At 32.7% G+C, this 14,818-nt stretch overlaps 1 protein-coding gene across 1 annotated transcript in view; it reads left to right on the top strand.

Annotated features, from left to right (window-relative positions):
- The window catches only part of LOC106462789 (disheveled-associated activator of morphogenesis 1-like), a 122,936-nt gene that overhangs the window by 73,128 nt on the left and 34,990 nt on the right, over window positions 1-14,818 (top strand). The window contains 11 exon segments of the mRNA XM_022390130.1: window positions 1,417-1,483; window positions 2,083-2,200; window positions 3,092-3,224; window positions 4,006-4,132; window positions 6,062-6,184; window positions 7,017-7,062; window positions 7,065-7,202; window positions 8,486-8,616; window positions 8,961-9,068; window positions 9,310-9,510; window positions 9,732-9,838. Coding sequence (XP_022245838.1) covers window positions 1,417-1,483; window positions 2,083-2,200; window positions 3,092-3,224; window positions 4,006-4,132; window positions 6,062-6,184; window positions 7,017-7,062; window positions 7,065-7,202; window positions 8,486-8,616; window positions 8,961-9,068; window positions 9,310-9,510; window positions 9,732-9,838 — 1,299 coding nt within the window.

The raw sequence follows: 14,818 nt of genomic DNA, 5'->3' as shown, positions 1-14,818 counted from the left end.
GGTGGGCAGAGCACAGGTAGCCCATTGTGTAGCTTTGTGCTTAATTACAAACAAACAAACAAATTATTAACAATGCAATAGAAAATGGAAAAAATAGCGTGAATATTAACCTTTGCGTCATATGCTTTGGTGGCATTAGCAAACGATAAAGTGATGTTTACAAATACTTCAATATAAATTATAATTAACAAGAAGTCACGAAACGTTTTCAGGAGTTTCAGTGCTATGTCCAGTGTAGTCAGCATGAGAACTACCATAATAGACACAGTAAGTTTATGTCAATAAGGGTACACCATGGCTGGTAAACTTTCTAAATGAAACTGTAAATGTTGCTGCCCAATAAACAATTACGTAATAGGGCGTAAAATAATATAAAGAGCCCCAACCGAGCCCAAGAAAATGGCGCAAAAAAAGTAACAATATATTTAATTATATATATATATATATGCATAATTTCGCTCTTAAAAAAAACAAACAAAGCAAGCAGCCTTTTGAAGACTGTAGTATGATATTATTTACCAGCTTCATCAAGAATGTATTCAATATTCTACAAGGCTCTCTCTGCCTTTAATTCAGAGAGAACAAAAAGTGAATAATTAACTCCCTTTCTTTTCTGGTGATGATAAAATTCGAATTTTTAGTCATTTACTGGTCCAGAAAGCGATTAAATAATTGAATCTGCAACTGAAACCATGTTGATGCTGTTTTTATATTACACAAACGTGCAGCGTCACAAGCTTCACGAACTACAGAAATATTTTTAAGAATACCCAAGTCGAGTATAATGAGCTCAATTTTCATAATAATGAACTATGTATATAGTTTTAAAACTGTACTGGATTGTTTAATGTTCACCTAATATACAAAATGACTTCTTGAAAGGTAAAGTTGGACTCATTTACTGTATATGACTGTGAAAGTTATATTCATCATTTCAGAATGTTTACGGTAAGCATACGGACTTGTTAAATTTCCAAAGATTGATCACAGAATTCTTTTCGAAATAACTTCAGGTCTACTAGGTTTTAGCTCATTGTGCATAACCCAATATTTTTAACTACTACACATAAGCTTAACAGGTGCTGTTTGTTTGTTTCAAAGGCTGTTCACAAACTAGTGTATCCCATAATTTTATTACAAACGACAGTATTAATTACTTCAGTCAACCTTGATCATTTACACTTATTCTCCCAACTGTCTATCTTGTGTTGAAGAAATAGAATGGGGATGAGCTAATCTAACACGCCTAAAAGATTCTAGTACACGTAATCTTCAAAAACAGGTGCGAAACATTAACTGAACATATCTTTATCGTATGAGGATGATTTTATTTCAAAGTAGTTGGAATTCTACTTTGACAAGTACAAAACTTTATCTTTGAGTGTTGTTTGAGTTACCTTTCCAACTTTCTCTTAGGCATCTTGATATATTCGAAATGGTTCGAAACGAAGACGAAAAAGAACTGGCTCGCAGATTTGGTACGGTAAGTGTTGATCAGTTAAAATCTCGTTGTATTTAAACGTAATTATGTATTGGTAGTTCTCAGTTGATAATTGGCAATTTCGAAAAGATGTACAATTAAAATGAGTCTTTAGCTAAAAATGTATGCATATATAACGCAGAAGTACTGCTGAGATACTGAGTTTGATTTAAAACATAAAAACGTCGTTTTGTGTTGCATTCATATTGTGTATGTAATTACATATGCACACAAACACGTGTATGTATATAGATTTATAAATAAAATCTGAGTGTTTTTACAAAACGTGATGTAAAATTTAACTTTCAGATTCACATATACAAAATATAAATTCAAAATATATAGGAAGTACATAATGGACGTAAAAACATACCAAAGCGTGATCGGGTTTATTTATAACAATCAAATAGTAGCAACGACATTTATCAGGAAAATACGATGCTCCTTTTATGGTACTACTAACTATTAAATATAAGGTTTTTGAATCTGGCATGATTAATAAATATATTTTTTTTAACTTGCAGACTTGTCTCAAGAAATATATAGATGCCTAGAACGAAGAAATATTCGATTTTAATATAGATCAATTTTTTCTTGACTAGGTTCATGTGGACACTAAAAGTGCCACAGGGATGTTTGAAGTACTCAAACAGAAACTTTCACGTACAGCCGCTTATCCTCATTTCCTGTCTCTGCTGGAACACTGCCTTTCGTTGCCGTGTAAGCTTTTATATTTTCAGTTCCTACCATAAAAAAAACAAAAAACTTATAGATGTCTTACTGAAAATATTAAATCGTTACATAATCCTAATCAACGAAAATCCTAGCCTAAAAAGTAATTATTGTATATTTTAACATTGATAACGATGTAACAGAAATTGCAGTAAACTCCTTAATTGTAAAGCATAACAATAAATACTAAAAAGTCCAATATAATGATTGCAATTTTTAATAACAAAAATAATCCTTCATACAGCTTAGTATTTATATATGTGTGAATATAAATAGTATCACTGCAGGACGTACTGAACAGTGATAATAAAACGACTTGTGTTATCATTTGAAAACAAATATATTTAACTCAGTTTTTGTAAGTGTCATCCCTGAATAAAATATAATTGAATCTGATGAGACGGGTTGAAATATTATAATTACATCTTTATTTTAAAATATATAAAGCTTTATTTTAAAATATATACAGCTTTATTTCAAAATATTTACAGCTTTATTTTAAAATATATACAGCTTTATTTTAAAATATTTACAGCTTTATTTTAAAATATATACAGCTTTATTTCAAAATATTTACAGCTTTATTTCAAAATTTCTACAGCTTTATTTTAAAATATTTACAGCTTTATTTTAAAATATTTTCAGCTTTATTTTAAAATATATACAGCTTTATTTTAAAATATATACAGCTTTATTTTAAAATATTTACAGCTTTATTTCAAAATTTCTACAGCTTTATTTTAAAATATATACAGCTTTATTTTAAAATATTTACAGCTTTATTTCAAAATTTATACAGCTTTATTTCAAAATATATGCATAAATATTTTGTCATGAATGTGAAAACTCAAGGATTTTTTTTAACCGCACGATCTCTAGTGGATTATGGTGCTTGTCCTCAGCATTGGCTGCTGTTTGACCGGATTGTACAACAAATAGTTTTACAAGGAGATAACAGAGAAGATCCAGATGTAACTCACTTGCAAATAAACGTGAAGAAGATAGTTCAGCTGTAAGCCATGTTTTTTTTTTTTCACAATAATATAAAAGATCACTGAAGATACCAAAATTGCATTATTTTATACAAGGAGTTTCTTTATACATGTAGCTAGAGTCTGATGACCAAAGTATTTATCTAATTTTAAAACAGAACCTTGACATATATGATTGTTATTCTTTTTTTTTATGTTCAGTTCCAGACGTCTTTTATGAGAAATAGAAGTGCTCGTCACTTATAAGACAATTGACAATAATAATAAAAAATAGACCGATCAAACAAAACTAGCGAATGCGCATTTATTATCTTAGTAGATACATTTTGAAACTTCTCGTACCTGTAATGGGCCCTCAAAATTTTAATAATGCTGTTTCTCAAAGTTTCTCACTTATTCTACTAGCTATAGGCAAGTTCTACTACATTAAGAAGTATTGTAAGTGCATAAAAAAGCATTAAATTCATCGTTAAATATTATTGTTTAATTATTATTATTACTTTCTTTTTTTATACGGCTGGTCCCCATCTTCGTAAAGAGATATGTGTAGTTCTGATTAACACTGATGTCGACCTCCGGTGGCATAGCGGTATGTCTGCGGACTTACAACGCTAGAATCCGGGTTTCGATACCCGTGGTAGGCAGAGCACAGATAGCCCATTGTGTAGCTTTGTGCTTAATTACAAATAAAGACACAAACACTGATGTTAAAGACTAATATATAAGATTAAGAGATGAAACATAAAATTGTTTTAGTATCTGATTAGGCCTAATGAATATGTTTTTCTTTCTTGCTATCAGCCTGACAACAGAAGAAGAACTCCGGGCTGCTAGGGAAAAAGCGGAGACACTGGAAAGAGAAAATTCTGACTTAAACACGAAACTGTCTAAAAAAGAACAAGAAGTTGAGCAGCATCTACAAGAAAAGGTAAGAACACAAAGCAAACTATGATAAGGTAAGAACATAAAGCAAACTATGATAAGGTAAAAACGTAAAGCAAACTATGATAAGGTAAGAATATAAAGCAAACTATGATAAGGTAAGAATATAAAGCAAACTATGATAAGGTAAGAGCATAAAGCAAACTATGATAAGATAAGAACATAAAGCAAACTATGATAAGATAAGAACATAAAGCAAATTATGATAAGGTAAGAATATAAAGCAAACTATGATAAGGTAAGAGCATAAAGCAAACTATGATAAGGTAAGAGCATAAAGCAAACTATGATAAGGTAAGAGCATAAAGCAAACTATGATAAGATAAGAACATAAAGCAAACTATGATAAGATAAGAACATAAAGCAAATTATGATAAGGTAAGAACATAAAGCAAACTATGATAAGATAAGAACATAAAGCAAACTATGATAAGGTAAGAGCATAAAGCAAACTATGATAAGGTAAGAGCATAAAGCAAACTATGATAAGATAAGAACATAAAGCAAATTATGATAAGGTAAGAATATAAAGCAAACTATGATAAGGTAAGAGCATAAAGCAAACTATGATAAGGTAAGAGCATAAAGCAAACTATAATAAGGTAAAAACATAAAGCAAACTATGATAAAATAAGAACGTAAAGCAAACTATGAGTAAGTTAGAAGCATTCTAATTTTACGTTACATTCACACACATACACAACAATATATCGTGAATTGCTTTTTGTAACCATATCATATTTTCAGGTAATTCAAGCTGCTGAACAATAGACGATCAATAAAAAACGAGTTTCGGAGTTTTCCTAATAGGAAAATAGATTAATTCGGCAAAAAAATGAACATTACTGAATCATTTGAATAGTTAGTAGTTTTTATTTGTGTCCTGTGGTTCCAGTGTTATTGTTTGTTTGTTTTGAATTTCGCGCAAAGCCACACGAGATCTACCTTCGCTAGCCGTCCCTAATTTAGCAGTTTAAGACTAGAGGGAAGGCAGCTAGTCATCACCACCCACCGCCAACTCTTGGGCTACTATTTTACCCACGAAAAGTGGGATTGACCGTTAAATTATAACGCCCCCACGGCTGAAAGGGTGAGCATGTTTGGTGGGACGGGGATTCGAAACCGCGACCCTCAGATTGCGAGTCAAGCGCCCTAACCACCTGGCCATGCTGGGCCTGGAATAATAGAACGGAGTAGATATCCTGAATAAAGAACCTTTCAATAGTAAATTGTGGTTTTCTTAGTTATTGGAAAATAAATTAATAAGAATCATGCAAAATAATAGATCATTTATGAGCTTGAACCTCTCGTACGTTATTTCCATGGAAAAGAATGGAAAAAAAAGACCGACTATCTGACGGATGAATCGCTAAATATCGATTTCTCAAGAATTAATTGTATCGATGATTCTGGAATCGTAACCGATCCACCTTTATTATGTACTACATCATTATATTATTTCGTATACGTATTAAATTCAAGTATGCTTTTACAGCGTGTGCCTGGAATCTGCTTGATCGAGACTCATATTATTTAATGTTATATTCTATATAAAAGTATTTCTTCTACATTCCAAGTTATTACATATTCATCTTTTATAAATTATGACATTTGAAAGACTTATTTTATCCAAAATAAGTTCTAAGTGGACATTATTATATCAATGATTTTATTTATTTATTTATTATTATATTTAGGTTATCATAAGTGAACAAGTTTATTTTTTATTTTGTTTGTCATACAATGTTATTTGAGTTATTTTTTCATGTGGGTTGTAGTATATAAAGTTTATTTATTTATTTTTTCTAAAAAGAAGAAGCGTTTTGGAGTTGGAGTAAGTGTATAGAAATAAAACGATGTACAGTGCTCTTCTTATTCACATTTGTACAATATTCTATACTAATTCTGTTGGCAGGAGGATCTTCAGTCTATTGTTGATAAAATGAGGGTTAAGTTGGAGAGAGAAACAGTTGGCCATCTTCAGGCTAATCAGAAAATAGAAGAATTGGATTACAGATTAGAACAGATGAGTCAACTGGTAAGTTCAAATTTAGATTACAGATTAGAACAGATGAGTCAACTGGTAAGTTCAAATTTAGATTACAGATTAGAACAGATGAGTCAACTGGTAAGTTCAAATTTAGATTACAGATTAGAACAGATGAGTCAACTGGTAAGTTCAAATTTAACTTCCTGTTTCTTTTTTTTCACTTTTTATTTTGTTTACAATTGTACAAAAGTGATGTTATTGATGACAAAGTAAATATCGATATGAAGTTCTATAATGATATATGCTATTCAAATTCACCATGCTGTTTTAATGTGCATTTCAAAATTTTTTATTATTTTCTATTATTGAAACGTAGCGATTGCAAGTAAAGTTAATAAAATATTGAGATTAATATAAGAACTTGAAAAGTTGTTGAAAACAGTTTCAACTAATAATAATTTGTATATTTCCAAAAGATTCTGTCAAGTTATGTAGCTAGGTGTTCAATTTTTTTACTGTTAATATCTAAAAACCGATTGAAGAAAAAAAAAGAAGATAAACCCTGGCTAATTATTCTGAAATTATTCATTAAGTTACGTGCGGATGGAGGTTGTTTTTTTTTTCCTTTTTCCGTATTTTATTCGAGATTTTTTTTTTCCAGATACTAACGAAAAATACAGGAAAGTGACCAAACTTGTATCTTGGCTCTTTTCTGCTTCCTTTTCATAAAATCAAGAATGATATAATTACTTTATATAGTATTTTCTGATTAAAAAGTTTATATGAAGGAGCCAGTACTTAGAAAAAAGCGATGCTATGTTTTATGGTGCTTAGGACAAATAGTGTACTAGACAACTAACTTAATCAAATTATTTTTTAGCTTGAAATGGAGCGACAACAGCGTAGCCAAGTGACTCATATATTCAAAACGGAAGTCTCTCTGACGATACAAAAGTGGAGTATACTACCCCAAAATCTGCAGCACCTCCACCACCACCACCCCTTCCTTCTCTTACACCGCTTATGACTCCACCAATTGCTCCACCCATTCCTCCCCATGGATTGGGTAAATATGCTAAAATTATTTTCTTCAAGGCCTTATCTAATAATTCATAGTCATTTTAAATTATTATATGCTAAGAATAGAGATTTTGGGTTTGGGGTTTTCGAGTTAAACATATTTGCGGGGAAAAATTATATTGAGGTATATCCTAGAAAAATATATAAACAGGTATTCCTCCAATCCTTGATGCTTTCTTAAATAAGTTGGTATTTTTGGATTAGTTTTAAACGATCTTTTGTTTTAATTTGATTACAATTTAAAACCATGATATATTAATCATTTTAATATGTAGGATTGCAGTTCTAAATTTATTTTCGTAAAATAGATTAGCTAATTTGTTACTGAATTTAATGAAGTTAATAATCAATTATCAACAGCGTATACTTAATATAAGTATCATATGTATAGGCTGTGCATAGTCATGTTATGTGTTTGTTATTACATGCGCAAAGGTGAAATAAAAGCTTCATGATTTTGGAAGGGCTTGTTATTATTCTAGAATTATACAGACAATTTTTAAAGTATGAATTAATTTATGCGTTATTTTTCAGAGTGGGAGGTCTTACGTTTTGGTACATTCAAATGTTATCAATGCCATTGCTCAAAAAGAGAGAGATCACTTGTTGTTCTTTGGTTAGGCTTAGTTTCAGTGCTAGCATAGAAAATTCGGCGATATTTTTTCTTGAACTGAAATCCGAAGTAAGACTATCATGTTACCTCTGTTTGAAGCTGACGATTCTTTACAGAAGTCTATTTACCAAAATATGTAAACTGTAAACATTTTTGTTTGTTTTTTATCGGACGCCCTGTGATTCACTGTCACTAGACGTGTAATCCTAGAAAATTAAATTGTATAAAAGTTAATGTCTGCAACGATACATTTTATGATAAAATATAAGACAAAATAAATTGATAATATCCTCAGTTATTAAGGGGGAAATATCCTCAGTTATAAGTTATTATCCTCATAACGTTTAATTATCAATACATTTTAACTTGTTTTTGGCTCACTTTATAAATACCTGAAGAATAGATGACGCAATTTTAACTCATGGTAAAAACAAAATGTTCTAAATCCCATTTAAAAGCAATGGAGAGAGTATGAGTACCATGAACATAATTGTATATTGTCTTGCAGGTTATTTTTCATAACATATACCAATACACACACAAAAATAGTCATAAACGTTCAAAGTACTTTCAAAAAGTATTTAAGCAAGTCACTATATGCCATTCTCTGTTGTTTGGTTATAAGAGTCATTTGCACTAAAATGTTATACCTTCAGGCGGACCTCCACCCCCTCCCCCACTGGTAACTTGCCGATCCACTAGTTTGAAAAACTATGCCCCAATTGAAAAGAATATTCCTCAACCATCAGTTCCTCTGAAGACCTTTAACTGGTCCAAGCTGCCTGAGGTAAGGATATCATCCAGGTTGACTTTTCCAGTTTTCACTTATCTCAATAATGCTCATATATTTTTGTGTGTCTCTTTACTTTTAGATCAACTATTAATAAAATGCTTGAACTAATTTCATGAGTGAATAGTTTGGGATCATATTACTCATTATCATTCTTGTTTCAGGCATTTATGGGTGTTATGAAGAGCAACTGGTGATAATGAATTTTGTTTACGAAATGCTTAAATTTTTCCTCCATCTCATTAAGATAAAATTTAGAAATATGTTTACTATCCAATAACTTAGCTTGCTGAAGAAAAATAAATACATAAGATACTTAAGTCTTTTTTTTTCCTCACCAGAGTAAACTTGAAGGTACGATTTGGACAGAACTGGACGATACAAAACTATACAAAGATATTGATCTCTTTGAAATGGATAAAATGTTCTCTGCCTATCAAAAACAACAGGTAAAAATTACTTTCTGTAACTAATATTGACAAAACGATTCGAAATTATTTGTGTGAAATAGAATAAAAGCAGATGTTCTTGAAGCAAAGTAATTCACTAGCATTCTAATAAAGACCATTTTAGTATTACAGATGTAAATGTAACAGTTCCAGAGAACGACAGTCTATTTACTTTTGCTTTGATTTGAATAGCATGTGTACCAAGTACCTCAGCAGTAAGGTATTTAATTTTTTTCTAAAGTGTAACGGCAGCATTGAAGACCTGACAGCAGTGACGTCACGAACACCACCACGGACGAGAGAATTCTCAGTAATCGATGGCCGTCGAGCTCAGAACTGTACAATTCTTTTGTCCAAGTTAAGGCTTTCAAATGAAGAAATCTGTAAAGCTATTCTAAGTATGGACAGCAAAGATCAATTGCCCAAAGATATGGTAGAACAGGTAGATAAACTACATTCATAGCCATCTTTACTGCTTAAATCTCTTACAGAGAAACTACCAGATATTTCAACACTGTTCGAAAATCTAATTTAACTTTATCGTTGTTTATTAACGTGCGACAAGATTTTTATACCTGTACTTAGAACATTTTATGTTAACTAATTATTTTTTCCTGCAATATTACGCATAGAACCTATAGTGCTTCTTATCGTTTACTGTAGTTGATGAAATTCACTCCCAACCCAGAAGAAAAAGCATTATTGGATGAACACAGTGCAGAAATAGAGAGCATGGCTAGAGCAGATCGGTTTTTGTATGAGATCAGTAGGTAAGTGTCAATTTATGAAAACTTCAAAGAATATACACCCGAATGTAGCTAACGAATCATTTGATAAAAAAAATAAGTGCTCATATTTCTTTCTCAACAACCCCAAAAATTATTGTATTTATCTGTGAGAGTTTTTTTTTTATTCTTCCACTAACTTAGTTTGATAACGATAAAGCATTGCATATAACTCTATAAACTGCCTTGCCTAACCACCTCGTGCCCACCAGAGGCTCAGCGGTAAGTCTGAAGACTTCTAACGCTAAAACATGACTAAGTGGTTAGGGCGCTTGACTCGCAATCTGAAGGCTGCGGGTTCGAATCCCCGTCCCACCAAACATGATCGTCCTTTCAGCCGTGGGGGCGTTATAATGTAACGGTTACTCCCACTATTCGTTGGTAAAAGAGTAGCCCAAGAGTTGGCGGTGGGTGGTGATGACTAGCTGCCTTCCCTCTAACCTTTCAGTGCTAAATTAGGGATGGCCCTCAGGTAGTTTTGCGAGAAATTAAAAACAAACCAAACAAATTTAACGCTAAAAAAACGAGTTTCGATACTCTTGATGGACCCTGCATAGATAGCCCGTTTTGTAGCTTTGTGCTTAACAGCAAACAAACAAACAAAAATACCTCGTAATAGAACCCATGATTATATGAAAAAATATATTTTTATGTCAGTTTATGATAATATTTATATATTTGTGTAATTATTATGAATAAAATATCGTGCTGCCACTACATACTTTTTAAAAACTATTTTTTTTATATTTAAATGCTTCAAAGCTTTGATATTTTTTTAATGTTTTATACTTTTTCTCAATATTTTATCAAATACTTTCGCCAAATCTCAAGAGAGTGATTTTTACAAGTACATCAGTATTAGGTCAGTTCCAAATATGTAATGTAATGATTCGTTATTAGTAGCAAACGTTTTTCGATTGTGTATCAAGGAAAAGATTAAGAGATGGATATGATGAGGTTTCTATAACTGCTGAACACCAATAACCGATTTTCAACTAATTTTTTAGTCACAAAGTATTCCTACAGAAAAATTCTTCACACTATAGTTAAGTATACGTATAGTATTTACAGGTAAAACTATAACCAACAGATAAGTATTGAGTACTACAATACAAGAGGTTTGAAGGTAATGCTTGCAGAAGAATCAAATGAGCTAAGACAATAAGAAAAGTTAAGTTGAACAAGAGTACAACAGAGAATAACAATCTTTATGCGCAACTTTACCAACTGTGATTTTATAATGCACTGGCTGACTAGCTTCAGTATTTTGGTTTAAACAAACTCTGGTTGCTGCAGCAAAGAGAAACGATTTCTCGCAATGAAAAAAAATCTGTACCATAGTTTGAAGTCAGACTAAAGTCCTTGTGCAGTATCCCACAATCCTAGATTATGTAAGTCAGTGTACAAATCTGTACACCACCAGTTTACTTATGTTTGTGCTCCCTTGTGTCTCAGTGGTAACTCAGTTATATTCTAAAGGTAAAACTTTGACTTCGATACCTGTAGTGAGCAGATCACAGATTGTGTAGCCTTGTGGTTAACAAAAAGAAAATTTATGTTTGACACAATCCCAGGAGAAAGACAACAAAGAGGCCTGGCCATTCAAGTACAAGCTCTCTTGAATGACCACTTAGTATTTTAACCTTGGCCTCAAAGAGATTAAAATAAACTGAAGACTACCTATAACCTGTTAAATATAGCTCATATAAAATAATGTTCATGGATATACCTGAATAATGATATGTTCAAAGCTAGTTATTGAATGTTAAAACCTAGCAGTTTCAATGTCACACATTTCACTTCCTTATCTCATAACCTTCCTAGGTCTAAACCTTTAAATATAACTGTAAATGGTCAAATTTAAGGATTTAACCCATTTATGTATCAACTTGGGAACCCAGGACCATCACGAAAAAGATCTGCAACAAGTCATATACGAACCGTGGTATGCAAAGTGCGGCTTCTTGTAACACGTACGCATCCAAGAACATAAATGTCAGTAATAAAAGCCGTCCACAAGTGCCAGGCAACAGTAATCAAAATAATGCAGAAGGATCTCCATCTGGAAAAGTGACAAAAGTCAGGTCCACATAAGTTGCTTCATATCCAGAAAAGGAAGATAAAACATAATATAAAACTTATGAATGGTACCTGGTCTGAGGAAAATGACAGTCTGCAGTGTTGCTTGACAATGCATATTTGTTCCTTGATAATTATAAAAAGTTTTATGCCATTATATAACAGTCAATGGGTGAAAAAGAATTCCAAAAGTGATTTCCAGCATGTCATGAAACATTTCTGAAGAAATTCGTCGTCATCATTGAATACTGTGCCATTGGAAACCTAGGGATTAGGAGAATGGATAAAAGGTCAAGGTGAAATATTCTTGCTGTCAGTCCAATTTTGTGGACCCTCTGTATGACGCAGAAATACCGTATTTTTAAGAAAATGGGGCCAACAGAGTATGAGTTCATCAAGATAAGTCTTTCTGTCATACCTCAGGCTAAACTGACTCATACCTCAAACCCCTGAAGAATGAAATGGGTATTCACACTATTCTATACAAAAACATACCAGTCGAGGCTCCGAATATGGTGCTTATGGCTTTCTGTGCGATTATACTTTTAAACTATCGCTAACTATACAATAATTGAATTATGGGAAGCATGCAAGAGGGAATACCGTGCTTTGGACGTGACAAATTTATGCCCGGGTATTTTCCCTCTCTTCTGGGGAGTCATTTATTGGTGGACATCAGTTTTTCATCTGAGATTGTAAAGTTCCCTTTGTTCCCTATCATGGAGCAGCTTTCCATTTTGGCTTTTGTCCTTTCATTTGACAGCCTAAACCTGTTTGTGTTCATACCACTGCACAAGCTTCTCGCTGATCAGACAAGGATTTAATTTTGGTTAGCTAATGGTACCTTATCATTATCGAATCTCATCATTGCCAATTAAGATAGTTCCTGAAACAGTGTGGAAGAATGAGCATCTTTTTCATGCTTCATTTCTATTGTTCTGGAGATACCTTCACAGAGTGTGAAATCTCTGAGCTCTGTAGATATGCAACACAATATATGTTTGCTCCAGCACCTTAGAGCGACATCCTTCCACAGGACACTTATGTTCAGAGTATTGAGGAGTGCATAGATATAGAGTGCATGTTGCATGTTGTGTTGTTGAGAGCTAGGCATTTGTGAAGGTATGAGTAGTCACTAAATTCATTGGGCTCCTGTTCCCGCCTCTCTGCTGCAGTGACACTCTCCATGGCCCGCTCTAGTACTGAATAAGAAATAAGAGACCAGGGGTAGCTGTTTGAAAATTTATTGCTTTTGGGAAGTATATGTAACAGTACTTTCCGATTCAAGACATACATTTGTAGCTTATGCATATTGGATGGCTGGTAGATTGATGAAATCATACTATGCATTAAGCAAGAAGTCTTCCTCCACGTTTAGACAGTACAGAGTTTGTACTTGGTACTTAAAAAGTTGAAAAGCGAGTGGTAACAAATCCTGTTTTTTTATTAAAAAGCCAGAAGTGAAATCACCCAATCAACTTAGCCTAAGTCAGAAATCCATTTAGCAATGCAAGGTTAAATGTCATAGCCAATCCAGCCATGGACCATACTTTTTTTAGAAGTTATTAATTTGTATGTAGCACACACACACACTGCTCTTGTCAACAGGAATGGTTAATAAATTCACACCTCTACTACAATAAAATGTTATGATTCAAGCACTGAATGATCAATCCACCAATATTCTATAAGACACAATATATTTCACTTGCAAGGTTTATTACACAGGTCAAATGGTAGAAAGTAGAATTTATATAGCCGTGAAAGCATTCATAGGTCTACATTCTTTGTCTAGTTCCCCTGATCAGTTATCAGAAGCCACATTTAGCATATTGAACAACTGGACAGATTCTAGCATATCTAGCCATTCATCCATTATTGGATAAGAAAACTCATCATGTGTATTATTATGATCACCTGTTTAAAGCTCATATAGAATCTGGGCATTCCCTCTTTAATCTTCACAATAGTATTTGAGATGAACAAATACTCTTCAAAGATTACATTATTCCTTCCTTCAACATTGACAATATTTCTTGTGCCCAAAGAAAGACTGCATAGTGATTGCTTTATTACCTTTGTCCAAGTGATTACTTGTCATTGCCGTTCTACTCAGAGAGACATTTCAGCTGACATACACGTTGGCACACTCCATGGACAACACACTGATTTCCTATCTTAGTGTTAAGTTCACATCATTAGCACAATCAGACACATGGATGATCTGCATCACTTCTACCTCCATTGCTAGTTTGATGAAAAACCAAAATGTTCACAATTACAGATCAGCGATGGCAAAATGCAGCACTTAGACAGGTAATTGTTTTAGCATGTACAATCTCATTTCTAAATAGAGCAAAATGTATTTTGGTATCCATTCCATCATCCCAAAAAATTGTGAAAAACACACTAGACTACATCTACAGCTTGCTACAAAGCTCCACTTCATATCCATAGACACTACAACCTCCTTCTCAACACCCATATATATTTATACAATCCACTGTTATGAGGCACATTGTGATCAGCATTGTATTATATTTCTGTAGTGGTACAATTCATTTGTTGCATGAACCATGATTTAACACAACCACCTTCGTTTGGCAAGCTTTGAAGTCAAACTGAAATTCATGTTAGTTTTCAAAGTAGTGTTTTCACTTAGAGCAACTAATAGACATTAAGATTTAACAATGTCTTGGCTGCTCTTGTGTTCACTAGGAACTCAACCTCAATTCCATATATCATTATAGGTACATACCTTGTAATGTCATGCTTATATTTATGAAAACCAGTCACAGTACTTCATGCACACAAGCTGGTGATCAGATCCATTATAGGTTCTAGTATTTTAAACAAACATTTACAGCCTTTTCTTACCATGAACCA

The sequence above is a fragment of the Limulus polyphemus genome, unplaced genomic scaffold (assembly GCF_000517525.1).
Source record: "Limulus polyphemus unplaced genomic scaffold, Limulus_polyphemus-2.1.2 Scaffold1252, whole genome shotgun sequence".
Classification (NCBI taxonomy): domain Eukaryota; kingdom Metazoa; phylum Arthropoda; class Merostomata; order Xiphosura; family Limulidae; genus Limulus; species Limulus polyphemus.
Note: the sequence above shows the minus strand (reverse complement) of the source record. Positions and strands in the feature narration are given on the sequence as shown.